At 43.8% G+C, this 26,378-nt stretch overlaps 1 protein-coding gene across 20 annotated transcripts in view; it reads right to left on the bottom strand.

Moving 5' to 3' along the window:
* LOC139411172 (baculoviral IAP repeat containing 6) overlaps positions 1–26,378 on the bottom strand; it is a 158,844-nt gene that overhangs the window by 34,803 nt on the left and 97,663 nt on the right. For 14 of the 20 annotated variants that reach the window (XM_071157089.1, XM_071157191.1, XM_071157181.1 and 11 more), the window contains 4 exons: positions 7,863–8,100; positions 4,995–5,140; positions 2,156–2,266; positions 770–987 (listed from right to left, as the gene is read on the bottom strand). In XM_071157089.1, coding sequence (XP_071013190.1) covers positions 770–987; positions 2,156–2,266; positions 4,995–5,140; positions 7,863–8,100 — 713 coding nt within the window. The remainder of the gene's footprint in view (positions 1–769; positions 988–2,155; positions 2,267–4,994; positions 5,141–7,862; positions 8,101–26,378) is intronic. The other 6 variants (XM_071157148.1, XM_071157200.1, XM_071157238.1 and 3 more) reach the window with 1 other exon arrangement.

Raw genomic sequence — 26,378 nt, 5'->3', positions numbered from 1 at the left:
AATCCAAAAAATTCTACTTCTGACTCATCTGTCCACAGAACATTCTTCCAGGAGTCTTGACGACCATCCAGGTGCTTGCAGGTGGATCATGCCGCAAGACAATGATCCAAAACACACAAGCAAGTCTACATCAGAGTGGCTGAAAAGCAACAAATGTAAAGTTTTGAAATGGCCTAGTCAAAGTCCAGTCCTAAAACCGATTGAGATGTGGCAGGACCTGAAATGAGCAATTCATGCTTGAAAACCCACATGCTGCTGAGTTAAAGCAGTTCTGCATGCAAGAGTGGGCCAAAATTCTTCCTCCGCGATGTGAGAGACTGATCAACACCTACAGGAAGTGTTTGGCTGCAGTCATAGCAACTAAAGGTGGCACAACCAGTTATTGAGTGAGAGGGCAACTACTTTTTCACACAGGGGCATTGGGTGTTGCAAAACTTTGTTTATTCAATAAATGAAATAAGTATCAGATTTCTGTGGTATTTGTACACTCATATTCCCTTTATCTAATGTTAGGTTTAGGTTGAAAATCTGATCACATTGTGTCAAAAATATGCTAAAATGGAGATTCTGAAAGGGAGCCAATACTTTTTCATTGCACAATATACATTGAATACCATTGAAATGATATCACTTACATAGATGAATACCTAAAATGGGAATCATAAAATGTGGGTTGACTACTGCATGTATAACATTGTCATGAGGGAATTAGATGGGTGGACTGAGCATTAAAAAAAATCACAGTGGATCCATAGATTAATATCTGTACCTTCATGATGTCCAGCCGCTCTTCGTCGCAGCGAACAAAGACGCTGGAGGAGGAGGAGAGGGGCAGCGAGGTGGAGAGCGTGACGGCCTCCTGTGCCAGGCGGCGGGCGCGGGCAGCGCTGTTGGCATCGCTGGCGTTCTTCACCTGAGACATGTAGTGGTAGTTCACCTTGAACACCAGCTTCCCGTCATCGTCCTCCGTGACCATCTCAAAGGTGTCTGCCAGGGAAAGATATCACACGGTTATTAATGTCAATACCTACTGGGAATGCTGGAGAAGGTTTAAACACTTTCAAATGATTCATCCCACACCAAAGAACAAGGCATGACACAAATATCCTCCCAGCAAATCTGGCAATAAGTCTCTAGTCAGTTATGACATAGCCCCATCTCTTGTCCTTCCATACGGACACCGGACACACACGTGCATGTTGATTTTGTCCATCCACACCAGACGCAATCATGATACACAGGTTAAAATAACAAAACCAACCGTGAACCCACTATATTAAAAGGTTGAAACATACAAGAAACATTCACGGACATTTAGCTTGCTAGTTGTCGCCAGCTAGTTTGACCTGGGACATTTGTTGTTATTTTATCTGACATGCATATGGTCCTGTTCTTTAGCTGCTTCTTGGCAGTATTTCGACCTGGAGTCCTACAAAATCGTATGTTTCTCTACTCCAACAATTAATCCACAGATAACTAGGTTTCCCTTTTTAAGGTTTTTAGTTAGTTATCTTTAATTAAATCTCGCCTCATTTGTCTTCCAAGCATCCACGTGGGTTTGTATCGTTCACACGAGTGGTGTGGGAGAAACGATTGAATAACATGTATGTGTACATTTATCTTGCAACGCTCACAGACGCAACGTGGCCAGTGATGTTTGCATGTTAATCATATTGCACACCGGGGTTCCTGCCTTGTTGCCTCCGTCGCTCTTTTGTACTGGGACCAGAGCAAACCTGTTTACATTCATGTCACTTGCATTTACTTTCGACGTCTGCCACTCGCAAAAATCAATTGTGGCACAACAGAAGTCCCGTAATCAATCATGGCGTGGCAGGATGAGAAGCGATAGACAGAAAAGCCCTTCCTCCCAGCAGACAGGCGGCAGGATTACGTTATGTATCATTTCAGAGAAGGGTAGGAGGGGGTTTGAGGGGGGGCTGTGTTGCTGCTGTGCTCTGGGCACTATGTGCATTGAGGAGGAACCAATCAACAGACAGGCAAGGAGAGAAAAGACAGGCCCTGCCAATAGTATGTCTAAGCATTCTCCTGTCTTAAGAGAAACAAAACACGTTTCCAACATATCTACCAAACCACACCCGGCACCACAAGTTCAATACAAACACAGAAAAACACACAAACTTAAAGCACTCACCAAACTGGAGCTTCTTCATGATGGCCACGTACTTCTCCTCGAGTGAGCGTAGGATTGACATGGGTTTGGGTCTGGTTGTTGCCTTCTTCGAGGACTCAGCCAACTTCCTCTCTGATGGAGGGAGAAATAAAAAATGAAAGTGTTACCATGGCAGGTTCAACGTTATCCCTGTTTGAGAGCCAGGTTTACTGCTATTTGGCACAACCACCCTCATCTCAGCAGGCTGCTGGCCCAGACCGATGATCTATATGTACACACACTAGATGACTGACAAGGTTTAATGTCCACCACTTCTAGAATATATTAATGTCTACATTTGTTTTGCCATGTTAATTCTATTATTGCAGACACCTTAATTAATGCATACTTGTAAATCATATTATGTAATGTTGTATTCGGTGCATGTGACTAATACAATTATTTCTTGAAAATTCCTATGTCACTGTTCCCTATACAACAACAAAAATACTTATATGTAATTTAGTCAATGAAACATTTAATTGAAATAATGTAGACTTGTATTAATTCCTATGGAGGGGAGTGCCAATACGGCCGACCGGTGGCTTCAAAGCCTCTCACTGGACAATTACATAGCATCAGCAATCCAGGGTTGATATACATCATTGGCCCAGAACTACAATCGTTACATGAATCTACTGACAAACAAACAAACCACACTGTGATAAGGTACTGCGGAGGTCACCACTTCCTTGATATTACTACCTCACCCACTCCGACATATAATAGATTCATATCAAAAACACAAATTCAAGCCATATTCTTCTTCGCTTCAACAAGATTATCTCCGAATATCGCAGGTAACAGCAGGGTTTGTCACACCCCCTTATTCGCCCACCCATTTCCACCTTCATATTGATGAATGAATCTGCCATCATTTGGAAATACCAACATGGAATTTCCACCAGTTTCTTCAAAGTCTAGAGTCTTATCAACAGCTTAACCATGTCCGAGACAAATGATAATGGAAACGCCCACCAATTTTCCCACCGATAAAACATAGTGGAGCGATGGGCTAGAGAGCAGTTAACGCATCAACATAATTAACTGTCTGCATATAGCATATTTATAGCACCCCAGCCCCACTCTCACTTTCTGCTTTAGATACCGCTACCTGGACAGATGTGACCCCCCATTAAATTACTGGTGCATTTAACTGGCCTATTACAACCAAACTTAGGATGCCAGAGGGACATAAAAAAAGAGGGCTGTCGATACCGTCATTTACTTTGTTCTATTGGCACGTTAGTGTTGGATATCGATACTTCGATAGACCGTTTCCCAGTCTCACCAGCCAATACTAGGCTGTAGGAACAGAGCGCTGACCAATGTCCGCCTCCTCGTTAACCCGTCTATGGGCATTTTTTAAAAGACTAAATTACTCATTAAGCATTTACACATCAGTCCAGCCTTCCCCTATACCGCCAATTCCCTTGTGGTCGATGAATCCTGTGGCCGTTATCATATGGACTTATTTAGGTAAAGTGACGGCAGCATTGATCGGCAACTGGGCATCTCAACCCCACAATGCTCACTTACAGCGCCATTGATTCAGCTGATTACAGGAGAGCCACTGGGAGACAAGCAATCAAATTAATAATATGCGCCACACAGTTGGGGGGGGGGTTACTGTCAATCCATCATAGGCACATAAACGGGTTGCTTTCTTTAGCAACGGTGAGTAAAGGCTGGCAGGAGTCCCCTGACAGCAGGTTTTAGAAGCCGAGGCCTCAGATCTCCACTACCCATTCCTCCTGTCCTTCTGCGCTACGGGGCTCTGGGAAGAATTCTGTGTCTCCCTGCACTGTAGGGACACTGACAGATACGCTGCATGGGGACTGTAGGACAACAGGTACCCACAATAGAACATACATAGGGCTTTGATACTAAATAGAAACCCTTTTAGAGAGAGATGTGAGAGGCATGGAGTAACTTTTAACCTGTCAATTAGGGCAGTGGTTCCCAACCTCTGTGCCACGTTCCTTGAGGAACTCTTAAGAGGACTGCGAAACTACTCCTATTCTTAATTAATTTCTTTAACACTCACTTAGAAACGTGACCATTTTGATTTGGGAGCACTAGCGTCGGTCAGATAATAACATGAAATGGAACGTGGCTACGATCTGTATCGTAGTTTCAGGTCCAGTGCGCTCAGGCTGTTAGATTATTTATCATCTGAGGGGTGCGCATCACGAGCAAAGTCATTGTATAATTTGACTTGGTCTGTGAAAAACATTAGCACCGGTAAGTCAGAGCTTAGCCAAAGTCATTGATTTATTATGTCTTTGGGCTTTGCTATACCACAGCCTCTGCCATAGAAACAAACATTTTATTTTAGGTGTGCCGAAGAATTGTATCCCTGCTACTTGAAAAAAAGGTTGGAAACCACCGTCTTAGAGAATTGGGGTGGCGATGGGGAGTTGGATACAGGATGATCAGGCCTAAAACAGGCCATTTTTTCATTAATTAAGACCACATTCAGACTTAAAGGGCTCTAGTCAAACACAGCCCAGGAAATTTGTACTTGTGGTAGCTAAAATTAGAGACCCATTTAAGCCTTGTCCCAAGAACACACAGGACAAAAGAGTGCGGTAGCGAGAGAAAAATAGAGAGTAGGAAGACAGTTGAGACCTGCTGAAATCAGAAATAATTCAGTGAAACAGACAGCCTTTAAAAAAGACACCGGTTAACATGTTACTGTGTCACGTATTACAATAAATGTGCGTAAAAATCCAAGGAGTGTCCAGACTAATATCCCCTCTGCTCTGCAGGTTTGGCCCTTGCCCAGAGAGACAGTGAGTGAGGTGTGTGTGTGGCTTACCCTGGTTGGCCTGCCGTAGGCTGGTGGTGGCAGCATAGACAATCTCGGCCGTCCTCTGGATGTCAGGCACCAGCAGGGTCAGCCCCTCAGGTTCTGGGTCTGAGCTATCAGGCTTCACCACACCTTTCGCCTTGTCTTTCTTTGACCTGGAGAAGAGAACAAAGGGAGAGAGTTCAGTAATCATATTCCTCTCAAAAATCCTGCAGTGACATATATTGCTAGTTGTCTTGGGGAAGGAAATCTGGGGCGATTATATTACTGATGGGAATAGAAATATTCATCGCTCTACTGTGCAACAATTACACGTCGGGCATTTTCTGGTTGGAGAGTTTCTCCTGTGTCCATCTGAAAAGGAGCATTTTGCACAGTGAGCCACAATCCTGGAGCAAAATTGATAATCCCATTCCCAGCACCGTCCAGGCATGTCACTGGCAATTCCCATTGTGCTCCCGCGCTCTGCCATTCCCTGCCTCCTACACGCACGGAGTGAAACTGCATTTTTCATGCTCTGTTAAAGGGGTGTGCGTACGAGGGTGAAGCCTCAAAATCACGATGAAGAAAAATCGGACCCAATGTTCAGACAGACAGAACGAAGGGGCAAGGCTACTGTTCTCCTCCTTCCACCTACTATGAATAATTTAAACCAGCTTTGTGAAGCCTTGCAGCATAAATAACTTGGTCCTCACAACTAGATAAGCAGAGAGACCAATTTCTATGGAGGTTTGTATCGGAACTAAAATGCACATTGAAAAAACCTCCCTGCTTTCGTCCCAGGTAAAATAGGTATCTGCTTCAAAACTCCTGTGTTAAGTGGAAAACACAGAGGGGGCTGAAATACACAAGGGGTGTATAGACAGTGCTTTAACCTTGTGCTTATACGCTGTGGGATCTGAGAGAAGAATGGATTCCATGCCCCTGCTGGGGTGGTGGTGGTGGGGTCGCTGATAAAGCCACTTTCCGCATGACCTTTTGTGAAGTTGAACGGCGGCCAAGTTCCCTCTGCTCGCTCGCCCCAGAATCCTCTGCTCCACCGAGGACAGTTAGCGAAGGTCTTCTGTCACCAACCCCCCCCCACTCCTCTCTCCACCCCTGCCACTACCCGTCCTCATCGGCCAGGCAGCTACACAGGCTGGGCACAGATTGGGAGAGACCGTTGAATAAGATGCCGATAATATTCTGCCGTGGCTGCCCAGCCGCCCAGAGGCCCTGCTTTCATTAGACTCTCTCTGTGTGTCTGGACACCAGCGCTCAGAGCCCAACCTGATGTGATGGCTGCAGATATGATGCTTATGAACCGGTTATCGCTAAGGCCTGTGAGTCGATAGCAGGGCAGTTTCCTTTTCCCGCCCTCACTGGTAGAGAAACAATTTAACGCTGGACCATCCTCAGACTGTAATCCTAACTGTGTTGCTGATAAGCAGAAGGGGTACAGACCACCAGGTAGGTCTGTCAGTCTCCCAGGGCCGATGGGCTATTCCGCTGTACATTTCAAAAGCAATGTCATGGGTCCTAGCATGTTTGTTGGTGGAGCATCTAAGAGGGATGGGCTGTGCCTTCTAAAAATAACTCAACTGGCTGAAGCCTTAAATTCAACAGGGAGGAGGGAGGGAGAAAAATATGCAAGTCTGGGAATCGTACCTGAGATGGAACTGTTTTATACCCGTCAATATCTAACCAGACACAATTTAAATATTGACGGGGGTTGGGTTCCCATGGAATGTTGATGATGCCGTGGGCAGGGCGGATGTACGTAGGGTTCTGACCTGGTAGAGAGAGGTAAAGAGTGCCTTTGTGTCTCTTGAGGTGTCCCTGCTACTGTCGTTGCGTCAAGCCCAGAGTCAGCACTGGGCTGGCTGTAGTGATGTGCAGTTTGCAAACTACTCTATTTACCGACACGAGTCATTAATCTTTTATTTTTTGGGGGGGGGGGGGGGGGTTGTTTGACTTGCTGGCCTCAATGAAATCTTCAGCAGGATTAATAATCTCTCCTCTGACTCACAGGCTCTGGAGAAATGCTGCGACCATCAACTGTCTATCAGGTGCACGCAGGCAGCATAGAGAAGAAAAATACAGTAATAATTGATCGAATGAATGCAATTAATTGATTATTGAATGTTATCGGAGGACAGAGCTTTGAAGAACCAAAACATAGCAGACAGCCTGCCTCTGCTCAACAACACTCGAAACCGTGAATGAATCGTTTGGGGGGTTGCTGCCTTCCGTAAACAATAGGTGCTTATTTCCCTCACGGCAGTCAAGTCATTCCGCCAAGAGTTGTTCACAATCTAGTCCCGTTGCGGCCACAACTAGAACTCATTTCAAAGGTATACATAAATCATTATATTTGTATGCCTAGCAATCACAAAACGTACATTGTTTGAAGCACACTTTCATAAGTCTCATGAATAACAGCTCCAATAAGCCACCTATGGTAAATGAGAATCATGACTTGAGTTTTCAGTTCATTGTTCGCCGGTAAGGGGTCCTGCCTCCTGCGTGCTCTGGGCATGACAAATCAAATGAACAAAATAAGTAGAAAAATATTAGTTCTTTTGACTGAATGAGTTGAAAAGATCTGAGTCAGTAAAAAAAGCTCAACTTCCCATCACTAGCTGGTTGGGGTGACGTATGGGAGGGAAGCGGGATAACATGGGCTTCCTGCACACTGTGGGACTGTGATTAACAAAGGGTGATCACAGACCCACAGGTCAGGTCTACATTGCACTAGCACTGATCATTCACTGTCTACGGAAGGGACCTCAAACCCTCTCCCCTTGTTCAGATGAAACTCATGCACAGCTGAAACCATCAATTTACATTGATTAAATGGGAAATGAGACTTAATTCGCTTGTTCTGTAAATTCTTACTCTGTCCGTCTAAGTCCCCACCTGAGGCGGTTGGTGTAGGTGTCCACGCAGGTTTTCATCTTGGCCAGCAGCATGCCCACAGACGTCTGTCCCTCGGAGCGCTCCTCCTCCTCTTCCTCCTGGCTGGGGTCTCCTGACAGGGGCAGCAGCAGGGGAACCAGGGACGTGGATGTGGAGATGGCCCTCAGCAGCTCCAGCAGCGCCCGGTACAGGGGTACATGACGTGCCATGTCCAGTACTGAGGGAGAAGAGAACACAGAAACGAGGGGTTAGGAAGGTAACTCAGGTTACGCATAAGAAAGAGCCTACAGAGAACTGGTAATAGTGTTTCGGAAATCAATCAAAAACGGAATAAAAACAGACATAATTTAGATACCTCTCCTGCTATCTAACTACGCACCGCTGTAAAAGAAAGATTGACTGACGCATCTGAAGACACACTTGAGGTTAAGAAATCAAAATTTGATTTCCAAGAGGAAAAATTCATTCAACATATGATTACATGCGAGGACAACATAACGAAAGTATCAGTCTCATGGCCTTGAGTGAACCTCTGTGTGTGTTTACAGGATAGATGGGTGCAGGTTAGAGAAATCCAGATTGCTCGGAGATTGCACTTGGAGAGTGGAGAGGAGCAGCAGGACTAGAAATGGATCGCAGTGAGTAGCAAGCTGGTGAAAGGGGATTTTAAAGATTATTACATTTCCAGGAATGTACAAATGACAAACGACATGCACGCACAAGGAACAGCCCTGAGGCGGCCAAAACCAAGTCCAGAACTCAATTTAGACTCTTCACAAACAAATGTGCGCCTGACTTCCACCAATATCACCTCGTGTCCCTGAACGCAACTCAAACAGCCTTGTGTTCCAGGCCCTGAAATTAAGCCGAGCCAGCTAGTCAGGAGGGCAGGCAACATTGGAAGCAAATCTAAAAAGGAAAGCCTGGGGCCTAGCAACCCCTCACTTTGCCCAGATACGGGATTGCATCAATTAAGAAATAATTTAAATAATGAATCTCAGGGTGTCATTTTGTATAATGAGTCAGGCAGCGTGATAGATTTTTCTAGACACTAATGTATTTGTCCTCTTGCTCAGTTGTGCACCGGGGCCTCCCACTCCTCTTTCTATTCTGGTTAGAGCCAGTTCGCACTGTTCTGTGAAGGAAGTAGGATACAGCGATGTACGAGATTTTCAGTTTCTTGGCAATTTCTTGCATGGAATAGCCTTAATTTCTCAGAACAAGAATAGACTGACGAGTTTCAGAAGAAAGTACTTTGTTTCTGGCCATTTTGAGCCTGTAATCGAACCTGCAAATGCTGATGCTCCAGATACTGAACTTGCCTAAAGGCCAGTTTTATTGCTTCTTTACTCAGAAGCACAGCAGAACCAAGATCACGTCCATCATTGTCAAAGCATATCCAGTCTGTGTGTAAAGAGATTGCCGGTGACCATACAGGAATGACCATTTGAGGATGTGAAGGTATGTGTGTGGGGCACTGTTTACGTGAGCGCACCCGTGTGCTTGTGCCAGCCTCAAATGAAGCAGGACGGCCCTAACTTTGGCTCCCAGGCTGCTTTACATTTATATTGGAATTCCCGGCCCCAACGTCCCTGTCCCAGTATTTGAACGTTGACCTCTCTCCGCTTTAATCTGCGCCTCAATCCTTTCCACTGTCTGTGGACGGCGAAGCACAGAATCCAACCCCCCCCCCCCCCCCCTCTGAATACATTTACGCAATTACCGCTAGGCTCAGCTAACTGATATGATTGATGTGGGAGATGCCGCTATCCGTCTGATGTTGCCCAGTGATGTGTGTGTTGCCCCTAAACTTCTCTTCCTCAATGTCACCCTTTCCCCCCCATTCTCCTAGTACTCTCATGGTCAAGTCCATCCCCCGTTCACCATCATTTCATTTGTACTAACTGAGTTACAACCAACAAAATAGACTTCTCTGCACGAGGAAAGACAGACAGAATTTTTCAACGGGTGATAGATAAGGTTTGGAAATCGAACCACAGCAGTAATGCTGCAGAAACAAACATGGGTGTTATGTGACCTTCATTCTCTTAAGGCAAAACATCATTATGTCAGATGACAAAGGTTAACAACATTTCGCTACACTCGCATTAACATCTGCTAACCATGTGTATGTGACAAATAAAATTTGATTTGAACATAAAAAATCCCAATTGGAGGGCCACCTTCCCTGACTTTAAATTGGCAATCAAATGTGCATTTGTTTACAAATTTGACTGCCCTGGCAGTAATTTCATTCACATTCCCACCTTCTCTGATTCTGACAGGGCCAATAGATGAATGCACTAACAGGATAAATAACAGACTAAGGTTAATAGCAATAGTTTGAGAGACCCACAGAAATGGAACTACAGTAAACTGGACATCAATCTTGACCACGGCTTGCTTTTGGAGACTGCTGGAGCAGATAGCTTTGAGTAGGTGTGATTTAAGGTCCTCCTTGGGGGCTGTATAGCTGGGTGCTTAGTATAGAGAGCAGACGCGTTAGGTGATTCAAAGTTAATGCCCCACCTGAGCAGCTCCGTTGATGACTCATCCCCTGCATTGGCTCCTTAAAATAAAAGGCCCTTCAACTAGGCTTAATGCCTCCCCGTCCACTGTCACTTAATACATAGATGTGTAAAGTAATTTGAATTCAGTCACTTATTTACAGCATCCCTTTTGATTTAAACAAAACTTTCCATAAATGTTCGCCTTTGGAAGTGGTCAAAAACGGACTGACTTTTTGGACCCGACTGCCAAAACATCCAGGAGGTAAGTGCTCAAAGTTGACTCATTTTGCATAACCCACCGTACCATGAAAGATCCATGTCTTCGTCACTGGAAAATATATAATTTCATATAATTGAAAATTGTACAAACAGTGTTGTCAAACTATTTTATTATTTCTTTAAAAAGAAAGTTTAATAAAAATGTCCTTTTTAAACTTTTAACGTCAATGCTCTAAAAACATGTCAACTCTATATTCATATATGTTGTAGCTTAGAGCCCATTTCACATCTGAGGTTTTTTGTGTTGTACCTGGCATTGGTTGAGACATGCTCTTAAATACAGGGTGGGTGTACTTTCAATCATAGAAATATAATTAATAGAATGGACCTATCCCTTCAGATCACTGCAATAAAGCTGGTAAGCCATTGAAATTTGAAACTGTTTTACTGTAATTAGTAACAAGATGACCACCAGTTCCACCACCGTTGAACGTCAACTTAAATGGTCATGTATATTCTATTATCTATTTCTATGACTTCAATACGTTTCCTATGGAGGATTGACAGCATAATTTAAAACAGATATTCCCATTCAAGTCAACATTCTCTGATGTGTGGACTTCAATCTTTGTGGTTCCATTTGAAAGTAGAAATGTCAATTTATTCCCATTTTAGTTCATTTATCAGCCGAAACATGACACCGACCCTGTATTCAAGAGCATGTTGAGCATGTTGTCTCTCAACCAATAGGGGTCACAACACAAAAAAATTAAATGTAAAATAGGGTCTAAGCTACAACGTGTGAATATGTTGTAGCTTAATATGGGATAAACTTCTAAAAGGATCAATCACCTAAAAAGGAACAAACAGAAAACGGGATAAAACTGCAGTTCCTCACTATTTTCTCTGTATACATCAATGACGTCGCTCTTGCTGCTGGTGATTCTCTGATCCACCTCTACGCAGACGACACCATTCTGTATACTTCTGGCCCTTCTTCGGACAGTGTTAATTAACCTCCAGACTAGCTTCAATAACATACAACTCTCCTTCCGCGGCCTCCATCTGCTCTTAAATGCATGCTCTTCAACCGATTGCTGCCTGCACCCGCCTGCCCATCTAGCATCACTACTCTGGACGGTTCTGACTGAGAATATGTGGACAACTACAAATACCTAGGTGTCTGGCTAGACTGTAAACTCTCCTTCCAGACTCACATTAAGCATCTCCAATCCAAAATTAAATCTAGAATCAGCTTCAGGCTCCTATTTCGCAACAAAGCCTCCTTCACTCATGCTGCCAAACATACCCTCGTAAAACTGACTATCCTACCGATCCTTGACTTCGGCAATGTCATTTACAAAATAGCCTCCCAACACTCTACTCAACAAATTGGATGCAGTCTATCACAGTGCCATCCGTTTTGTCACCAAAGCCCCATATACTACCCACCAATGTGACCTGTTTGCTCTCGTTGGCTGACTCTTGCTTCATATTCTTCGCCAAACACACTGGCTCCAGGTCATCTATTAGTCTTTACTAGGTAAAGCCCCCCCTTATTTCAGCTCACTGGTCACCATAGCACACGCTCCAGCAGGTATATTTCACTGGTCATCCCCAAAGACAACTCCTTCTTTGACCACCTTTCCTTACAGTTCTCTGCTACCAATGACTGGAACAAATTGCAAAAATCGCTGAAGCTGGAGACTCATTTCTCCCGCTCTAACTTTAAGCATCAGCTGTCAGAGAAGCTTACCGATCATTGCACCTGTACACAGCCCATTTGTAAATAGCCCACCCAACTACCTCGTCCCCATGTTATTTTTTTGCACCTTTGCACCCCAGTATCTCTACTTGCACATTCATCTTCTGCACATCTATCACTCCAGTATCAATGCTAAATTTTTATTATTTTGCCACTATGGCCTATTTATTGCCTTAACTCCCTAATCTTAATACATTTGCACACACTGAATATAGATGTTTCTATTGTGTTATTGACTATTCAGGTCAAAAGTCACTTTCTGCGCACTTCTACAGTGAGCAAATATGTATGTTAGATTTCATTCAATTCAAAAGGGGTTCTGTCAAAAAGTGATTGAATTTAAATGGGAATACCCATACCCAAAATAAAGCTCCGCAAGTCACTGCCCCGCTTTCTAAGTGAGGCTGGAATGGGGCAGAATTCACACAGAACCCCACAAGCAGTGGGATTTGCAGTGTGTGTTGGTGCGGGTTGTAGGCGGATGATGTGTGAGCATCTCATGAGAGGCGACATGGACACAGAGGGCATCAATCTCCCGCTGGTGCCAGTGACTACGTCACCAAAACACCATAAATTCTGCAGCTGCACGGAATACCGTTACCATCCAATCGCTCTCAGCAGGAAGGGGGAGGTAGAGACAAGGAGAGATAAGTTGATAGAGAGAGAAGAGAGCAGCAGGGGGAGATGGACTGGAGCACTGATGCATTCTCTAAAACAACAGAATCTCAACCACCCAGAGACAAAAGAGACGCTCTTTGCATTCTGTATATTAAAAACAAGGCCTATAGACTAAGCCTTTATCTTACAATCGGCTTACAATGGTTTTAGTGGTTTTGGGGTGAACAATATATTATGGTTTACTTTGAAAAATAAACTTGGAGGACCTTGGCTATGCAAACAGTTTAACCAAGGGGTGGTTAATCCCAGGTACTTTCTAGAGTTGGGAAGGTCAGAGACCAACGGAGATTTCTATTTTGCCATGTGGGTTGGTTAAAGTTTAATCGGCTTCTCTCAACAGTGCTCACAACTGCTTCTGACACACATGAGAAGTGTGTGCCTTGGATTTATTCACGCCACTTCTCATCGGAGCTGGGAGAGTGGTATTGGCTGGCAGTCTTCTAGCTGTGGACATGGCAGGGTCAACACCACTGAGACAGATTGGGCCTTCAAACACTGGTGCCTAACTGGTGCTACTAATCCACATTCGTATGCATCACAAGATTCCAGTCTATTTGGGCATCCGTCATTAAAATTATCCGCATATCATCAACAGCCTGTCACCCCGATGTCGAGCCCTTGCAGGAAATAGGGCTAACTATCATGACAGGAAGAGACTAAAAACTGACGGGTGAGAGGAAGAAAGAAACAGGCGAGAGGGAGGTGAGCAAACCAAACGCAATTAATTAAGGAGAACGAGATCAAAACAGTAGAATGTGGCAGTGGAGCCAAGACATGATGACCTGAAATGTCTCCTGGCTGGAACAACCAATAAGCAATTCAGAGACGTCATCCAAAAAGCCACAAGGCAAGGGGAAGGCATCTTATATACTCTATTACAAACTTTACTCAGAAATCACACAAAGAGCAGGTTGAAATACGACACTCCAGACAGAGCTGAGAAACTCAGTCAAGGGTTAGCTGCATACATAATGCATGTGCGACTACAATTTAAAAAGTGGAAAGCCTTTGCTGGTCCACAAAGCAGAACTACAAGCATTAAGAAAACAGCACCCTCTGAGTACCCCAGCCATGTTATCTATGCCTACACTGTTATTGTCAATGTAACAACATACCAGCCATTTGTATTTTTATCACTGTCATTTTGATAGGGAGACGTTGTGGGTGATTAACATTGACAGGAAACACAGAAAACGAGACCCCAGAGTTGACGCATGTCTACCTTGTGAAAGTTATAATTCAACATCTCCCCTTTCCATATGTGACAAAGTTTAGCGGTACTGTCACTTTATCCAATTTAGACGTGCTGAGGAAGTTAAATGACATGGAAAACGAAGGGATCCAGCACAGCTCAACATTTTCTATTTAATGGGCCATTAGGTTGCAAGCTATTCTTGGAATGGAGCTTTTTAGGATATTAAAGAGAATAGGATGAAGTTCATGGTTGGGTGCAAGTGTGTGTGGGATTGTACGATACTTCCGCCAAAGATGTCAACAAACACAACATAAAAAACATAAAATACATGGAAATATTTCTAAAATTAATTTTATATTTATAATAAGATTGCATAGTGAATATGGCAATATGAAAGCTGTGCTAATTTTCTTGTTTCATGTTTTACGTGTGAATTACACAAACGTAGAATAAATATTCCATTATTAATCTCCAAGTGGCCTTCGATTTGGCATTATTGAACACGTCACAAGGAGTGTCACTCCAACTAGTGGCAGGGGTCGGCTCAGGATTCAGCAGTGGGCTGCATCATCTGTTTGTCGAACCAAACCCAACGCAGTGACATGTTTCATCTAAAACAGCCACATATCCCCCCTCTGTGGCTCCGGGTTTGGAATGAGATAAGAAACCAAGGAAAAGAGAATGAGTGCGCAAACACAAGAGGCCTGCACTTCTGGGAAGGAGGGAAGAGATGGAGAGAGGGAGCGATGCTGCCACTGCCACCGCCCGCCTTTGTGTACTTGACAAATTAGTGTTCGCACAACACTGCCAGATAAGAGTGCTGTTGGCGACCACTCCTCTTCTACCACTGACGCTGTTGGCGGCTTCAATACAAGAGGAACAAGCCAAGTCCACCCTGCCCCTTATCTCCTGTTCCCTGTCTCCTGCTCCTCCTACTGTAAACCAGCACTAAGTGAAATGTGTCAGATAGGATGCTGGGTTCTGCACATGTGACATAGCAATATTTGATCCTGTATTTTAAGCCATATCCAGAAATGAGGATTGCAAAAAAAAAAAAAAAGCTATTGTCGGTTTATCTACGCATTGTCATTTTAATGACTATACCTACATGTACATATTACCTTGAATGTAACCGGTGCCCCCGCACAATGACTCTGTACCGGTACCCCCAGTATATAGCCGCGCGATTGTTATTTTCCTGCTGCTCTTTAATTACGTGTTACTTTTATTTCTCATTTCTTGGGGGGGTATTTCTCTCAAAACGGAATTGTTGGTTAAGGGCTTGAAAGTAAGCATTTCACTGTTGTATTCGGGGCATGTGAACGGTAAAATTTGATGGTGTTGCTGGACCATCTGACAAAAAGGTTCAAATAAAAAGGTTACAATTCAGGCATGTCATAATTGCGCAAAAAACAGGGCCCTAGAAAGAGGTTCGTCAAGTACGGGGAGGTAAGTGGGAATAAGAAGCGCGAGAGAGGCTAAAATTCCAAGCACACAGGCAGAGGTTCACCTACGTAGCCTGGCTGCGGTTCCCCAGAGGTGGCAGTGAGTGGCAGCAGCCTGGCACAGGGGACCATGTGGACAAACAGGGCTGGCTGGACAACTGGGGGTTTGGCTCCGATAGAGGGGGAGGTAGTAAAACTGTAGTAAACAGTGGTGGTGGTGGTGGTGGTGGTGGGGGGGGAGTTACATATCTCAATATTATTCTGCACGACTTATCGACACTTTGACTCCAAGTATTTGTTTTTTTTGTTGCTTGGTAGCGTTAGTTGTCTGTACCTGCACCAAAACTCTGGTATTTTTCCATCCTTCAGCTTGTTCTTCATCTTTCTTTAAATAGTGAGCCAACATGTTTGAAGCTGGAAACAGCAGATTTTTTATGGAATATCTTCATAGGCGTACAGAGGCCCATTATCAGCAACAATCACTCACTCCTGTGTTCCAATGGCACGTTGTGTTAGCTAATCCAAGTTTATCATTTTAAAAGGCTAATTGATCATTAGAAAACCCTTTTGCAATTATGTTAGCACAGCTGTAAACTGTTGTTCAGATTAAAGAAGCAATAAAACAGGCCTTCTTCAGAGTTGAGTATCTGGAGCACCATCATTTGTGGGTTCGATTACAGGCTCAAAATGGCCAGAAACAAAGTACTTTCTTCTGAAACTCGTCAGTCTATTCTTGTTCTGAGAAATGAAGGCTGTTCCATGTGAGAAATTGCCAAGAAACTGAAGATCTCTTACAACGCTGTGTACTACTCCCTTCACAGAACAGCACAAACTGGCTCTAACCAGAATAGAAAGAGGAGTGGGAGGGCCAGGTGCACACCTGAGCAAGAGGACAAGTACATCTAGTTTGAGTGTCTAGTTTGAGAAACAGATGCCTCACAAGTCCTCAACTGGCAGCTTCAATAAATAGTACCCGCAAAACACCAGTATCAATGTCAACAGTGAAGAGGTGACTCCGGGATGCTGGCCTTCTAGGCAGAGTTGCAAAGAAAAAGCCATATCAGACTGGTTAATAAAGAGAAAAGATTAAGATGGGAAAAAGAACACAGACACTGGACAGAGGAACTCTGCCTAGAAGGCCAGCATCCCGGAGTCGCCTCTTCACTGTTGACGTTGAGACTGGTGTTTTGCGGGTATTATTTAATTAAACAAATAAGATCGCGGCAAAGGGGAATGGGGGAGGACGTCAATGCCTAGTGGGAATTTTGCTTCTTCTAAATATCATTTTGTTGAGTCAGCAAAAACGTAAATCAGCGATGTTTATGCTACACACCACTTTGCAGGGAATCTTTGGTCTGTCTCTGCGATTACATTGAGTCGTCTAAACAGAAGTAAATAGGCTGCCACTGTCATTGTGTGTCACTGCTGGGGCCAGTGACATGTTACTAAGCCAGGGGACATGTTTCCATTCCATTTCAGCTCATCATGGGAGAAAACAGCAGGTGACCAAACAAAACTTAGAGGGCAATAAAGCAATAACAGAACTCATCGTAAGGTCCCACCACGAACACAGAGCAGCATGGTAGATCGCTAGCATGTGGCACAACAAATCCAAAAACCAACGTAGGGTTCGGAGTCTTGAAGGACATATACAGTGCCTTGCGAAAGTATTCGGCCCCCTTGAACTTTGCGACCTTTTGCCACATTTCAGGCTTCAAACAAAGATATAAAACTGTATTTTTTTGTGAAGAATCAACAACAAGTGGGACACAATCATGAAGTGGAACGACATTTATTGGATATTTCAAACTTTAACAAATCAAAACCTGAAAAATTGGGCGTGCAAAATTATTCAGCCCCTTTACTTTCAGTGCAGCAAACTCTCTCCAGAAGTTCAGTGAGGATCTCTGAATGATCCAATGTTGACCTAAATGACTAATGATGATAAATACAATCCACCTGTGTGTAATCAAGTCTCCGTATAAATGCACCTGCACTGTGATAGTCTCAGAGGTCCGTCAAAAGCGCAGAGAGCATCATGAAGAACAAGGAACACACCAGGCAGGTCCGAGATACTGTTGTGAAGAAGTTTAAAGCCGGATTTGGATACAAAAAGATTTCCCAAGCTTTAAACATCCCAAGGAGCACTGTGCAAGCGATAATATTGAAATGGAAGGAGTATCAGACCACTGCAAATCTACCAAGACCTGGCCGTCCCTATAAACTTTCAGCTCATACAAGGAGAAGACTGATCAGAGATGCAGCCAAGAGGCCCATGATCACTCTGGATGAACTGCAGAGGTCTACAGCTGAGGTGGGAGACTCTGTCCATAGGACAACAATCAGTCGTATATTGCACAAATCTGGCCTTTATGGAAGAGTGGCAAGAAGAAAGCCATTTCTTAAAGATATCCATAAAAAGTGTTGTTTAAAGTTTGCCACAAGCCACCTGGGTGACACACCAAACATGTGGAAGAAGGTGCTCTGGTCAGATGAAACCAAAATTGAACTTTTTGGCAACAATGCAAAACGTTATGTTTGGCGTAAAAGCAACACAGCTCATCACCCTGAACACACCATCCCCACTGTCAAACATGGTGGTGGCAGCATCATGGTTTGGGCCTGCTTTTCTTCAGCAGGGACAGGGAAGATGGTTAAAATTGATGGGAAGATGGATGGAGCCAAATACAGGACCATTCTGGAAGAAAACCTGATGGAGTCTGCAAAAGACCTGAGACTGGGACGGAGATTTGTCTTCCAACAAGACAATGATCCAAAACATAAAGCAAAATCTACAATGGAATGGTTCAAAAATAAACATATCCAGGTGTTAGAATGGCCAAGTCAAAGTCCAGACCTGAATCCAATCGAGAATCTGTGGAAAGAACTGAGAACTGCTGTTCACAAATGCTCTCCATCCAACCTCACTGAGCTCGAGCTGTTTTGCAAGGAGGAATGGGAAAACATTTCAGTCTCTCGATGTGCAAAACTGATAGACACATACCCCAAGCGACTTACAGCTGTAATCGCAGCAAAAGGTGGCGCTACAAAGTATTAACTTAAGGGGGCTGAATAATTTTGCACGCCCAATTTTTCAGTTTTTGATTTGTTAAAAAAGTTTGAAATATCCAATAAATGTCATTCCACTTCATGATTGTGTCCCACTTGTTGTTGATTCTTCACAAAAAAATACAGTTTTATATATTTATGTTTGAAGCCTGAAATGTGGCAAAAGGTCGCAAAGTTCAAGTGGGCCGAATACTTTCGCAAGGCACTGTAGTTAAATCAAATTCAAGGTTTTATGAATGACCGGTGCAGAAGAGTAGTATACACACCCTTCTATACATTGAAGAGAGGAGTCTCCCTTGCCTTAAACCTATGGAATACATGCAATAGTTATCACAACACATCTCAACGTTCCACAGGAAACTAAACACATTATTTAAACCAGATGTCCCTTTAACGGGATGTTCTGATCACTGAAGTCATTAACCAGACAATAACCTGCCATCTACTCATTTACAAAACAAAGGTAGAAGCATGTTCCACTATTGGCACCCACGTTACAAAGGGGCACAGGATAGCGAAACCTACATCAGGGATACAACGATGTGTAGTCCTTATCAAATGTTGATGGGCACTTTATAGATGATATTACTGCCCACATTTACTTTTCCTCAGTCAACAAGATGAGTAACGGACAAAAAAAAAAAATCACCATAGTAGAAGAGTTGAACTGTTCTATTGGTCAGCTTGTCAAGAAAGAAAAGAAAAACAGACTGGGACGATAAATCCAAAAATCACACAATCAGTAGGCCAGCTACGTCACTTAAAAAAAATATAACCTTAAAAAGCAACCAGTCTGATACAACAGATCAGAACACTCAGCTTAAAATGTTGATACTATTACTTCTTCACATTATAAGCGCAGTAATGCACACAAGGCAGTAGGTTAAATGCCAATGTTCGTTTTATTATGCAATTAGGAAAACACGGTTGTCAAAGTGCTTTCATGTGACAGATGAAAATATCAGTTTGAAATATTGGAAGAGGGGAGATCTAATATGCAACAACTAACATGGGTTGATAATATGACTAGGATTGTGCCTTTGGCTACTGGACAATGAAAGAAAGTTGATACAAAATAATTGCCTCCAGGGATATGGTCTGATTTTGGCTCGGCTACTTTGAAGCAAGGTAAGACATGCCTCATAATATGAAGTAAAACGTTCAGGTTTCAAACAAAACGTTTTGAAAAACGCACACTGCCTCCAGCTCATTGCAAAGTGACGTGTGACGCAGTGACAAAGCCTGCCTTCCGTTGCCTATGCATTTGCTGTTTGAGATGCTGCAGCAGCAGCTCTTGCTATCTGACAGATTTTCCATTTCCTCTCAAAGTAGGCCTGTAGGCCTACGCATGTGTTAAATAAGATACATAACGAATATACTGTACACGGGCCAATTTAATTCCACTAAATTATGCAAACTAACCTATAGACCGATAAGCATGACCAGTCAAATGTATTTCCATCGACTGATATTTCCATCAATGAATAGGTTAAAAAGCCTTATTTTGCAATGGGATTTTTCCTTCTTCTCAGCTGTTCTATTTATTTCTATCGTCCAAAAGCTGTCTAGCATGCAAACTAGAGCATAATATAAGGCCCGTATTCATTGACGCCATTCTGCTTGAAATAAGTTGGACCGGGAACTAGTGAGAAATGATTCAAAGCAATTACCAGTCCCAAATAAGTGGGCCCTACTGCGTGCAGAAATGCTGCTGACGTGGTAAAATCAGTTGGTAATGACTTCCATTTGTCACAGAAGAAAAATAGACCTTTCCCAAACATCAGTGTACAGACAGCCCAGAGAACCTGCTTATGCAACCATTTGATTGTGGTAATGTCTCGACCCAGAGGGGCATCATTTTCATATGTTCGGAGAAGCAATAAGAGCTTCAAATGGTGCGAGGGTATGGAAAACTTATTCACCCTGGGTCCCAAAAGTCCCATTATTCTCATGCCATTTTTCACCACTATTATTCATTATCATCATCATCATCATCATCATTAGTATGGTAATCTCTACCCAATTCTATAATATATAGTCATATTTAGTGGTACTTCATTTCTTGTTGGCTTCCACAGATATTAATCCTCAAAATTGGTAAAGCCTTGTGAGCTGGTAATAAACTTCAAATCCAACCATCAACAGTAAGACTGTTGGCTAACTGTAATCAGTGAGTTCATACTTAGTTTCCAAGACTATACAGTACTCCACAATAAGCCAGCTATCCTTGAGCTGCGTAAACTTTGTTAACTCCAACATGACCACAGTGGCATATGGGTGGTTGAAGAAACGGTGTTTAAATTATAAAAAATTTAAAAAGACATTCGGACCTTTGTCATATTTGTCAGCCCCTCCATTTTAACTAACCCAAAAATCACATTGCCTTCTACCTCCTGCATTACTCTCCTTCCAATTCAGAGCCCTGCTATCCCTGTAGAGGAGCAGGCCTTCTCCCTGTAATTAGAGCTGACAAGTCCAGGACTGACGCTTGGTATTTCATAGTGAGGGGAGTCGGCGGGATCCACGCCTCCACACAGTGAAAAGAGGGATTTAAAAAGGGCACCTGTAAAGAAAAAAACACCCCTGTGATGTAAATTAGTGTACAGGGGTACAAATGGGGTACCTGCGCCAAGTCACGTCAGAAAAACATGTGCTGTGCTTTCAGCACATGTTTTGACGTTTAAAAAAAACATAATTTTGGATATTAATCACATTTTGTCCCCCCTCTCCCCCAATCTGTTTGACGCTCTCCCTCTTATTTTCCCAATCTGTCTTTCGTCCATGGGGAGGGAGCAGCGATGCGCATGGTGGCAGACCTGATGAGAAAAGAAAGTGTGCTTTCGCTGGGCAGGTTGAGGCGGGCTGCGTCAGAGCCCAGGAGATCCCTCAGCTCTGGACACTTAGGGAGACGACCGGGGAGTGTGCCAGAGTGGACTGAGACTGACAGGCAGGGCACAACACAGGAGAGATGAGAGGATGAGCAAATGTCAAACAAAGGGAAGTGAAGAGGAATACCAACCATGAGATCTGCCAGGGAGAGGGGCCTAAAGGCTGATCTGCTGCTTTGAATTTATTCTTTTATCTTGAGAACATTTTTTAACTAAGAAAGTTTCTGAAAAACTTTTTAAGCTTAAGCAACATCAATAGAAGTGGTTAGCGTGAGAATATTGGTTTCTTGTTTGTCAAGTAGGCATATCTATACCAGGGAATGAAACAATTTGGGATGGTGGATACATTTTAGGGACAAATTCAATGGAGACAAAAAGCCATAATCAAGTTAAGTTGTTTGTTTCTAATCAAGACAAAAATCTGATCCGTAAAAAATCCTCCCCAGTCCCCTTGAGAACAAGTCGTTCCTCTGTGTGCAACAAAACACCAGGGATCCTAATCATTTTACCACAGTTGTAATTTGACTCATGGAATTGGAGTCATTCCAAATGGGTTGCCTGGGAACAGTAGAGGCTGATGCTGTAGAATTTGCCCTGCTGATAATTGCCATTAATTGTTGTGTAATTTCCCAGCATTGGAGTGATTGGTATATGTGGATCCTAATGATCAGTGAGGTGTTCATCCATTCATCACTGTTTGAGGCATTCCTCTCATGGAATGTTTGAGTGCTGACCATCCACTAAAGCTGGTCAAACATTCACCGCAAAGCCAGGAAGCCAGGGCTGAGGAGAGTTCTACCATTGGCTCGAAAGTGGACACTGGACGATAAGGGTTCAGGTTAACAGAAATTTAGGAGTGGGGCTATCAGTGACCTGGTGCCAAAAAAGGCAAACAACAAATAAACTGGTTCATACAACAAGATGTAAGCCAATGTAGCATGCATTAATCCACTCAAATGTAAGCCTCAGTTGATCTATTCAGATCAGGTAGCAATTTCAACATTGCTGCAAACAGCACGACCAATCAATACTGCGCTCTGGTGCAAGCTCAGTAATGTCTAGGTAATGACAGTTAGAAATTCCCTGCTGCCACAACAAAACTGCTGAGAACAGGATATGACATTCATAGGTCTTCATAAAACCTGCCATGCACTTCGTTTACCGTTAATGGGCATAAAATCAAGTGAAGTGACGTTAACCAGGTTAGTATTGAGTCGTCCCTGGGAGTGGATTGTGGCGAGGGAGCGTGGGTGAGGTCTATCACCCCCTTCCTCCAGTCTCTGCCTCAGCGCCCTATGAGAGGGCAGCTGGAAGCGTAATGGTTGGGGCTCTGAGTCACCAGTGCCAACCTCCTAACCAGGTCTCCCTTCTTCCTAGAAGGCAAAAGGAAGTTATGGAGCAGCTGTATCTACAGTGGTGTCCTTGCCAACCCCCATCAAAATCCCATTACTGAGCTCTCTGTGGAACAGGTTTCTGAGGAGCACTGGAATGTGCCCTACGTAAAGTAGAGCAGAGTGCTGTGCTGCTAAAACTGTGCAAGCGTACATGTATGTTACACTAGCGGTACGATCTGTTTGCAAAGCAGAGAAATCCTTTAGGTAAGTAGTGGACCGTCATGGTCATGGCTTGCTAAGACCACATTCCAAACAGGCTTGTTTGGAATGTGGGTCTGATCATGGGTCTGATCATGCTGTTTAATCAGCTTCTTGATATGCCACACCTGTCAGTTGGATGACAAAGGGGAAATGCTCACTAACAGGGATGAAAACAAATTTGTGCACAACATATTTTGAGAAGTAAACTTTTTGTGCGTATGGACTAATTCTGTGAGCTTTTATTTCAGCTCATGAAACCAACACCTTACATGTTCGTTTATATGATTGTTCAGTTTATATAGTATCAGAAAGAGCATATTCTACATTTGATTCTATGACACTTACCTTTGTCAAGTAACTCAATTCAAGAGGTGAAGCTCGATTTTGAAAAGAACATCCCCGCTGTTAATATGTTCAGTACATGACCACTTGCGGGGCAGCATTGCTCTGGATACTAAGCAAAGACAAGTAACATAATAAGCTTAAAATATGCTAGGCTGAAAGACCAGGCAGTTCTAGTGTTAAAAATACGTAGTGTACCTTCAAAGACAAACATGCCATAGCCGAGGTACTTTCAAGGGTAGCCTATATGACTGTGGTAGTTATAACTTAATTGCCCGGCCCAAGCGGTCACACAGTGCCTTCAGAAAGTATTCACACCCATTGACTTTTTCCACATTTTGTTTTGTTACAAAGTGGGATTAAAATGGACTGAAAAGTCATTTTTTGTCAACGATCTACATAAAATACTCTCAAAGTGGAAGACTGAGGTTTTTTTCGTTTTTTTTAATAAATATATATATTTTTTTTTACAAATGTTACAAATATATCTTGATTAGATAAGTATTTAACCCACTGAGTAAATACATATACACTGCTCAAAAAAATAAAGGGAACACTAAAATAACAGATCTGAATGAATGAAATATTCTTATTAAATACTTTTTAGTTGAATGTGCTGACAACAAAATCACACAAACATTATCAATGGAAATCAAATTTATCAACCCATGGAGGTCTGGATTTGGAGTCACACACAAAATTAAAGTGGAAAACCACACTACAGGCTGATCCAACTTTGATGTAATGTCCTTAAAACAAGTCAAAATGAGGCTCAGTAGTGTGTGTGGCCTCCACGTGCCTGTTTGACCTCCCTACAACGCCTGGGCATTCTCCTGATGTGGTGGCGGATGGTCTCCTGAGGGATCTCCTCCCAGACCTGGTCTAAAGCATCCGCCAACTCCTGGACAGTCTGTGGTGCAACGTGGCGTTGGTGGATGGAGCGAGACATGATGTCCCAGATGTGCTCAATTGGATTCAGGTCTGGGGAACGGGTGGGCCAGTCCATAGCATCAATGCCTTCCTCTTGCAGGAACTGCTGACACACTCCAGCCACATGAGGTCTAGCATTGTCTTGCATTAGGAGGAACCAAGGGCCAACCGCACCAGCATATGGTCTCACAAGGGGTCTGAGGATGTCAACTCGGTGCCTAATGGCAGTCAGGCTACCTCTGGCGAGCACATGGAGGGCTGTGCGGCCCCCCAAAGAAATGCCACCCCACACCATGACTGACCCACCGCCAAACCGGTCATGCTGGAGGATGTTGCAGGCAGCAGAACGTTCTCCACGGCGTCTCCAGACTCTGTCACGTCTGTTACGTGCTCAGTGTGAACCTGCTTTCATCTGTGAAGAGCTCAGGGCGCCAGTGGCGAATTTGCCAATCTTGGTGTTCTCTGGCAAATGCCAAACGTCCTGCACGGTGTTGTTTCTGTAAGCACAACCCCCACCTGTGGACGTCGGGCCCTCATACCACCATCATGGAGTCTGTTGCTGACCGTTTGAGCAGACACATGCACATTTGTGGCCTGCTGGAGGTCATTTTGCAGGGCTCTGGCAGTGCTCCTCCTGCTCCTCCTTGCACAAAGGCGGAGGTAGCGGTCCTGCTGCTGGGTTGTTGCCCTCCTACGGCCTCCTCCACGTCTCCTGATGTACTGGCCTGTCTCCTGGTAGCGCCTCCATGCTCTGGACACTACGCTGACAGACACAGCAAACCTTCTTGCCACAGCTCGCATTGATGTGCCATCCTGGATGAGCTGCACTACCTGAGCCACTTGTGTGGGTTGTAGACTCCGTCTCATGCTACCACTAGAGTGAAAGCACCGCCAGCATTCAAAAGTGACCAAAACATCAGCCAGGAAGCATAGGAACTGAGAAGTGGTCTGTGGTTATCACCTGCAGAACCACTCCTTTATTGGGGGTGTCTTGCTAAATGCCTATAATTTCCACCTGCTGTCTATTCCATTTGCACAACAGCATGTGAAATGTATTGTCAATCAGTGTTGCTTCCTAAGTGGACAGTTTGATTTCACAGAAGTGTGATTGACTTGGAGTTACATTGTGTTGTTTAAGTGTTCCCTTAATTTTTTTGAGCAGTGTACAATCAATTTTGCAGAATGTGTTGACAGGCACTCACTATAGGCAGCATGCATGTTGAGTTCGAAAAAGTCACTGCAAAATATAAAAACCATTCTGCCCACACCTCCACAGAAATGTGATGAAAATTGCCATCGCTCTTTCAGAAACTGTCATGGCCTAATGACCATAGTTCCAAATTATATAGCAAACAAAGAGCGTTATTGTCACCATGGTTAATGGAAGGCACTTTTCAGGCGGCGTTTTAATGCTTGTTTGCGACAGGTTTGATTTATAACAGGAAAGGTGTATGTATGGCTCGCACCAAGTTTCTAAGACTCAATATTTTTTCCCGTGCACAGACTTTTCTGAAATGGCGCAAATGACGCAAATGTTATGAGGCCCGACATCTTTCTACAGCCTTTCACCTCTTAGCCACCTATTCCTTTCCTCCCCCTCCTCTTCCACACTTCTCCCTTCGCAGGTATGACAGTCGAGCTATGCTTGACAAAGGGAGACATTCTGCCACCGTGCAGCATTGAGGAAGGGGTCACTTCACCCCCCCCCCCGTCCCCACTTTACTCTCTCGCTCCCCTCTTTTTTTCTGTTTGGTGCTCAACCAGCCCCCACAGCAGAAGAGGAGATGGCAGAAAGAGTCCCTCCTCCCTCCCTCCCTCCTGCCGCCACAGCCACCAGGACCTGGCCTCTTTCCCTCTGC

Source organism: Oncorhynchus clarkii, chromosome 1, assembly GCF_045791955.1.
Source record: "Oncorhynchus clarkii lewisi isolate Uvic-CL-2024 chromosome 1, UVic_Ocla_1.0, whole genome shotgun sequence".
Classification (NCBI taxonomy): Eukaryota; Metazoa; Chordata; class Actinopteri; order Salmoniformes; family Salmonidae; genus Oncorhynchus; species Oncorhynchus clarkii.
Note: the sequence above shows the minus strand (reverse complement) of the source record. Positions and strands in the feature narration are given on the sequence as shown.